Here is a 7,458-nt window from a genome sequence, read left to right as displayed (position 1 = left end):
GCCTCCAGGCCTGCACTTGGTGGCCTCAGGGAAGGGTCTTCCTTATTTTCCCTCCTGCACACTGGGATGGCACTGTGCCTTCTCCTCTGCTGGTCCTGCCTGGGCAGGGCTCCTAGTGCCAGGCAGGTTACCAAGGGGTAAGCTTCCTGGCCCTGGCCCAAGGGGATGCAACTGAGAAGGAGCTTTGTCCTGCTGTGGGGCCGGGCGAGGGGGGGCCTCCAAATCCCCAGACCAGCCCTTCAACCACATCCTGCTTGCAGAGTTAGCTCAAGAAGCAGGAGCCTCCACCTGGGGACTGCCCACCTCGGGGTCCCTGAGATCTGAAGAGGGCAAGGAGGAAAACCATGCGAGGCAGGCTTCCCAAGTCCCCACTGGCTGTTCCGGTACCCCTTCTCTCAAGTGCTCCCTCAGCCCTTCTCCACCTTCAGCTCCTTCCAGAGCCTCAGTTTCTGCTGCCCTCCGTCCACCCCTGTGTCCATGCCATCTTTTCCCCTATTCTTTTGAATACACTTGAATTTTCTGGTTCGTCCCTCTGCAAACAGCAAGATTTAGCAAGCTTTCAACAGGTCATCAACAGAGGTGGTTGTAAACAGATGTCTGGCTGGTCCTGGCGCTTGAACTCAGGACCTGGGCACTGTTCCCTGAGCCTCTTTGCACTCAAGGCTAGCACTCTACCACTTGAGTCACAGCCCCACTTCTGGCTTTTTCTGCTTTATTGGAGATAAGAGTCTCATTGCCTCTTGCCTGGTCTGGCTTCAAACTACTGCGATCTTCAGATTTCAGCCTTCTGAGTAGCTAGGACTCCAGGAGTGAGCCACTGGCACCTGGCTGTAAAGAGATTTCACTGATATCTCTACTACCTTGTGAGTAGTCCAACTTTAACTGCTGTCAACACTGAAAGATCTGAGAAGCTTATGATCCACAACAAAGTATAGCAGCACAAATTTTATTATATTTTTAGTGCCAATCCTGGCTCATGAACTCATGGCCTAGCACTCTACCACTTGAGCCATAGCTCCACTACTGGCTTTTTTGGTGGCTGATTGCAGAGTCTCACGGGCTTTCCTGCCTAGGCTGGCTCTAAAACAACGTCCTTAGATCTGCCTACTGAGTAGCAAGGATTATAGGCATGAACCCTGGCACCTGCTGACTGTTTCAAAGATGGAATCACTAGCACCACTGTGTTCTTTGTAATGCGGCAGCACCGTGGTATCCTAACCTATAAGATGGGAGAGAAAGCACCACACAGCAAGATTTCCACTGGGGCGTCTTATTCCTGGAAGCACTGTTTCCAAAGGTGCTTTCATTGCTAGTTCTAAGTGCAACTATTTGAAAGTGAGAGCATAAACACGTAGACATCTAGCTTGCAGCGTCCTCCCTATGCAAACGGCAAGATGTTGTGGAAGAGGCTTGGGGAAGCTGGATGGGGCTGTGCAGGCTGAGGACGTGCCTGGAGGTTGGCTGGAAGTCGCTTTATAAAGATGCACTCCAGCCCCTCAAGAGGGCAATGTTGCTGTCAGTCTTGTGCCTAGGAACGTTGATTTTGAGGGTGTTTTTTACTTCCTTGCTGGCCTGTCTTGTTCCCATCCTCTGGATGCCTGTGCTGAGGCGTGCCGGACACGCAGAGGGGTAAAGCAGGCAGCGCTGTCACGTCCAAGTTCTTTACTGACCTCAGCATTCATCCAGTGCTTGGAAAGATTTCAGCTCCCATTCCCTTTGGTCCTGAGAAGTGATCTTGGGATTTGGTTTGGAGCATCAACCCATCAACCACTAACCATTTCAGGTTATACAACAGAACTTAATTACGAAATTGTTTGGGGAGAGGGGTGTTTCAGTAGTAGGGCTTAAACTCAGGGTCTCTTGCTGTCCTTTGGCTTTTTCACTCATCTGCTCTACCCCTTGAACCAAGTCCCTACTTTTAGCTCCCTACTGGTTCATTGGACATGAGTCCATAGATCTGTCTGTTTGGGCTGGCTTTGAACAGCGCTCCTCAGACCTCAGCCTCTGGAGTAGCTAGGGTGACAGGGTGGGCCACCCATGCAGCTTGGCTGTACTTCCACTCAGGTCTGCATTTTAACTTGTATTTGGTCGCAGCACATGCACTTTGTTTGGCCTCCTTTTTGTGGTCTTCTTCACTGTGCTCACTGGAGGGGAAAGTCATGGCTGTTGGTGGAGCCTGGTTACTGCGCTTTCTGCTGTACTCAGTCCTCAGTTTAAGTTCTCCTTACATTCAGGTGTGCGGTGCTCAGCACTGGTCTTGTCTCAGGGACAGTGGGATGGCTTCCCTGTTTTTAGTTGATTTTTACCTTCTGAAGGTGAAGCAGAGGCTTTCCCCAGGTTCCCCGGCATATCACACTTGCTTTTGAACATCTAAAGATACACAGGGATGCTCCCCATGCCATACCTTCCTGTATACACAGCTGCGGAACCTCAAGAAAACACATTCTAAAAACTCAAAGGACCCCCATGGCAGAACTTGAGCGTCCTGAAGCTTCTCCAGGATGGCCGCTTAGAATGAATGCGGCTGTCTACACATGCAGATGGGAGTCAGGGTTATTCATCACGCCCTGGCAGTGGAAGAAATGGGTTCAAAGACAATGCTGCAAAACCATGCCAAGGAAGCCAGGTTTCCCAGGGAGGACTTGGGGGAGGTCCTCTGCCCTGGCCCTGCCCACACCCCCACCAGCTCCCCTCCCCCTCAGTCACCTGGCTGATCACTTCACCATTGTGTCTTTTTCTTTTTTGGGGGGGAGGGGGGCAGTCCTGGGCCTTGAACTCAGGGCCTGAGCACTGTCCCTGGCTTCTGTTTTGCTCAAGGCTAGCGCTCTACCTCTTGAGCCACAGTGCTACTTCTGGCCATTTTCTACATATGTGGTGCTGAGGAATCGAACCCAGGGCTTCATGTATACAAGACGAGCACTTTACCACTAGGCCATATTCCCAGCCCTGCCATGGTGTCTTTATTAAGTTCCCTAAAGGACCACTTGCTTGGTGCCTAGCACTGGCTTAGTCCCATAAAAGAACAGAGTATCCTCCCCACATGTGTCTGGGAGATGAAAGCAGGCTGTCCACGAAGACAGGCAGCGAGTGCTCCTTCTGGTTCCTCCCACGATGGGGAGCTCACTGCCATGCGTGGGCCTGAGTGGGGCAGGATGGGATGTTCTCGCACTGGGTGTCGGCACACCCACTCCACCCTCAACATCCATCTGCTCTGGGCTGCCAAGGATCTAGCATTTAGCCATAGCGCTGGATGTCCTGAGGCCGCAGCTCTCGCTCCCCCTCAGCAAGGAAGATGAGAAGGGCGCGATGCAGCAGGTGTACCCCCAGGCGCCGGCGCCGCGCAGGTGACCAGCTGGCCACCACTCCATAATAGTGCCCTTGTTTCTGGTTGGTCAGCCTCTGGATTCCTGGAGACATTAGAAGTGGGGACACAGGGGTCACCTAAGGGTCTCCACCACCAAAAGGTAACAGGAAACCTACTGAGGATGCCTTCAAGTGAAGACAAACAGAGCAGTTCGTGTGGAGGTGCAGGCGCTGAGCTGGTGCTCAGGAACTGATTACTGACTGCTCGGATGAGCAACTTAACCCTGACAGGGAAGGTGTGAGGGACAGGCACATGAAATGCCCTTCGTGTGACCTTCATGTGACTTCAGCTCCCCATGCCAGGCACTCACCTAGGGCATCCAGAAGACACGCCTCTCTCGTGTACGCCTCCACAGCCACCACGTGCTGGAAGCAGTGCAGGGAGACAACGCCACGACCACTGTCCCAGATGTCCAAGATCTGCCTCACCTTGGGGCAGGCCTAGGGGTGGGGGCAGGGTCACAGGTGGGTTTCCCGAAGCCCTTTCTTCCTGGACCTGCCCACAGCCTGGTGGCCTCCACTAGACCCTCATCCTTGTCCTCACCTGTTTTCGTGGCTGGCCCCAGTAGCCAAGGGCCTCCCACAGGTGGACGTCTGGCCGGGCGCGCGTCCCCTTGCCCACATAGAAGATGGCTCGAACGAAAGTCTGAAGGCGCTCGGCTGGAGTCAATGAGAAGGCTCGAGCTGGCAGGTCTCGCGTTTCCCTGGATGAAAGGGGAGGAAAGGGAAAGTAACTGGTGCACTAAGATAGGGCAACCTAAATCCACGCACTCCATACCATATCTTGCAAGACCACAGAATATAGCTCTCCCCAAGAATACGCTCTTGAGTTGTGCCCAGTACCTTTTATAAAGGGGCTGACCATTACAGGGGGCCACTCCCTTACCGAAGGGTGCAGAGTAAATAAGCCTCACATTTTGCTTTTCCTGTGACACAGGAAGTCAACCTCAGGACCTTAGGCATTCTAAGTAAGTGCTTTACCATTGAGCACACCCCAAGCTCCAGATTTTCTACCTCTTATTTCTAGGTTTTTGTAACTCTCCCCTCCATCCCCAATACCTGGGGTCCAGAAGGAGATATGTGAAGCTGGACTTCACAGTCCCCTTCCGCCACCTCTTTGTGGGATCAGGCCGTTCAAACTGCTGGGCAAGGGAGTCTTCATCTGCCTGGGAGTCCAGGACACAGCCAGTCCGCAGGGCCTCAGCCAGCTCTGGGCTGTGTCCTGAAAAATCTGGGCCTGAGAGGGAGACAGTCAACTGTGATGCATGGGAAAGGCTGACTGAGAGCTCGAGGGGTCATGCATATATCTGGGAATGCTGGAGGCTCCGGGGATGCCCACGAGAAACGAACCAGAAGCAGCGCGAGCTTCTTCCAGCCTGCGGAGATAGTGTGGCCGCGTGAAGGGTGTGATGGGGCCAGGCCTGGTGCCCAGCGCTCGGAGTGCCCGCAGCAGCTCCAGGTCTGGCATGGCAGAGACTGGCTGGGGCTGGCAAGAGTGGGCAGAGTCCTGGCCCCCAGGGGCGCGCTCCTCATCTTCTGTCAGCCACCGGGCAGCCACGTCCTCATCAAAGGATGTCTGATCATCTTGCGAGAACTGGAAGTTAGAGCCAGGCAGTGGTCCTTGAAGGGGGCTGTGTGCTGGGCTCGCATCTGGCAAGGCTGGAACACAGCAAGGAGGCTGGAAGGCAGTGTCCTCTGCGGAGGTCAGGGTCAGAGCCCATAGATTAGCACTCAGCTCTGTCTCTTGTCCTGTCATCGCTGCTCTGGCTGACTCCAGTGGGTGACCCACAGAGTTTGTTACCCTAAGAGGAGAGACACCAGCTGCATCCTGCTTGGTCTGGGTCAGTGACATGGCCCAAGGTGCAGTTCTGTCTTGGACTGGATCCTCAGCTCCAGAAACCTCAACTGCAGTGACAAAAGAAGCACTGGAGCTGCAGTCCCAGCCCATAAGTGAGGCCTCTGAGCACCGGTCCTGGTCAGCAACCTCCAGGGGCACAGAGAGGATGAGGGCTCTGGGGCCGGCTTCCAAGCCCGCATCCTGGCTGCCAGCTCGGCCCAGCTGGGTCTGGAGTTCTGCAGAGACAGGAGTTCCACAGGGAGAGCCCCAGATGTTTGAGCCTGAAGGGCAGAGTGAGGATCAGACGGGGAAGGAGGCCGGAGTGAGACACAAATGGCTTTGGATCTGGTGTCACAGGGAGAAGGCAGAGAAAGCCGGCTAGAACAAGGGAGAGACAGAACCCGCACAAGAAGGGAAGCTAGAGACAATCCAGGCTGTTCCCCAGGTCTGCGTCCCGCGGCCAACAAGGCCTACTCACGGTCAGGCTCCTGCTCTGGCTCCGGGGTCCCGGCCCTGGGAGGGGCCCGTAGGCCCACCTCCCGCAGGACGCGCACGCAGTCCGTGTGCCCCAGCTGCACGGCCAGGTCCAGGGGCCGGTGCCCGTCCTACGGAGGCCACAGAGCCACAGTCAGTGGGGGCGCTTCACTCGACCCGAGCGCCCCGCCTTTGCCGGCCTGGGGTACCAGACCTGGTCGCGCAGCTCGGGGTCCGCATGTCGGCTCAGCAGGAGCTCCAGGGCCCCGCAGCGACCCCAGGCCGCAGCCACGTGCAACGGGGTCAGTGCCTCCACAGACCTGGGCGGGAGGGAGGGCGGGGTCGGGGCGGACTTAGGGCGGGAGGGGAGGGCGGGGTCCGGGGCGGACCTGAGGCGGGAGGGGCGGGCCCCGGGGTCGAGTGGATCTGGACAACACGACCCCGGGTCCGAGCAGTCGGTCATCTGCTGTTGGGGCCCCCGCCCCGGCCCTCGCCTCCCCCAGTCCCAGATGCCCGGACCCTCGACCGTGCGTCCGGGCCTCCAAACTCCCATCCCTGTTCCCCACCGGGTCCCGGTGTCAGTTCGCTCCGCCCTGGTCCCAGCGTCGTCCCCCGGTCCCGTCCCCTCCTGAGCCCGCTCCTCGCCCCACCCAGGCCCTGGCTCCGAGCCTCGCCCTCACCGCCCCCTCCCGGCTTCCCACCGAGTGTTGGGGTCTCCACCCCCGCGCAGCAACGCCTCAAGGCAGCGGAGGCCGCGCGGGTGCCGGGCTCCCGCCGCCAAGTGCACCGCCGCCACGCCATCCGACAGCACCAAATTGGGGTTCGCGCCGCGGCGCAGCAGCTCCTCCAGGGCCCTGCAGAGAGGGGTCCGGATGAACCCCGGCCCCCGCCCACCCCGGGAATCCCGGCTCCGCTCCGCCCTCACCTCGGCTCCTCCTCCTGCAGCGCCGCTCGCAGCTGCAGAGCCAGGCGGGTCGCGGCGTCCATGTACCGGCAGCTGCTGCCGCGGATTTCTAGCTTCCCGCCTCAAACTACTGCGCACGCGCCGCCCCGCCTTCGCCCAGCCCGCCGCCTTCGCCCCGCCCACCCTAGCTCCTGGCCTGCTGTTCAGCAGCTGCAGCTCTCGCCACGCCCTAGTCCGTCTCCAACCCCTGGCCCCGCCCAGCTCCAGCCTCGGCCCCGCCCAGCTCCAGTCTGGCCCCGCCCCGCCCTGCTCCAGCCTGGGCCTCGCCCCGCCCTCTCTCTCCGCGCTGGGCGCGACCAAGGGCGGCTCTGGGAGGGAGCAGCCAGGGCCGCCTCACCCCGGTCGCCAGTGACCTCGGTACCCAGGCTGCCCAAGAAGACAAGTGTGTCTGGGGTAGCGAGGGGCTGTTCAGAGTGATGCCCCCATAGGGCGCCCCGAGTTCGGGCAGGTGAGGCAGTCCCGCCCGCCCCATGCGTGTCCTTCCCTCCCCGCCCAGGAGCCGGGTAGCTCCCCGAGGGCGGGGGGAGCTTTTGATTGGGGCCTCCGACGTCTGACTAGGAGTGCTCTCAACTCCTTTTGCTCAGGCAGATCCACTGAAGCTCAGAGACGCCGGCGGCCAGCTTGCTGCGCAGAGCTGGTTCAGCGCTGGGGACGAGGAAGGGGCGGCCGAGCCTGGCGGTGGGGTGGGGGGAAGGGGGGCGAAGAGCCTGGGCGGGGTGTGGTGGGGAAGGGACGCATCTTCTAACAGGATAACCAAACGACTATTTTTTTTCTTTTTTTTTCTTTTTTTTTTTTTTTGCCAGTCCTGGGCCTTGGACTC

General features: G+C 58.5%; 1 protein-coding gene across 3 annotated transcripts; it reads right to left on the bottom strand.

Annotated features, from left to right (window-relative positions):
- Positions 1 to 2,947: 2,947 nt before the first annotated feature.
- Ankle1 (ankyrin repeat and LEM domain containing 1) lies at positions 2,948 to 6,665 on the bottom strand. Of its 3 annotated transcripts, none has more exons than XM_048342525.1 (9): positions 6,600 to 6,665; positions 6,376 to 6,528; positions 5,889 to 5,994; positions 5,679 to 5,805; positions 4,714 to 5,481; positions 4,423 to 4,600; positions 3,908 to 4,067; positions 3,675 to 3,804; positions 2,948 to 3,407 (listed from the first exon to the last, which is right to left on the bottom strand). In XM_048342525.1, exons 1-9 carry the CDS (start codon positions 6,659 to 6,661, stop codon positions 3,235 to 3,237), a joined length of 1,857 nt encoding a protein of 618 aa, XP_048198482.1. In that variant the 5' UTR covers positions 6,662 to 6,665; the 3' UTR covers positions 2,948 to 3,234. The 3 variants fall into 3 exon arrangements, with proteins under 3 accessions (XP_048198482.1, XP_048198483.1, XP_048198484.1); XM_048342526.1 differs by having other exon boundaries at positions 4,714 to 5,436; XM_048342527.1 differs by lacking the exon at positions 3,675 to 3,804 and having other exon boundaries at positions 3,317 to 3,407.
- Between the last annotated feature and the right edge of the window lie 793 nt (positions 6,666 to 7,458).

Source organism: Perognathus longimembris, chromosome 3 (assembly GCF_023159225.1).
Source record: "Perognathus longimembris pacificus isolate PPM17 chromosome 3, ASM2315922v1, whole genome shotgun sequence".
Taxonomy (NCBI): Eukaryota; Metazoa; Chordata; class Mammalia; order Rodentia; family Heteromyidae; genus Perognathus; species Perognathus longimembris.
Note: the sequence above shows the minus strand (reverse complement) of the source record. Positions and strands in the feature narration are given on the sequence as shown.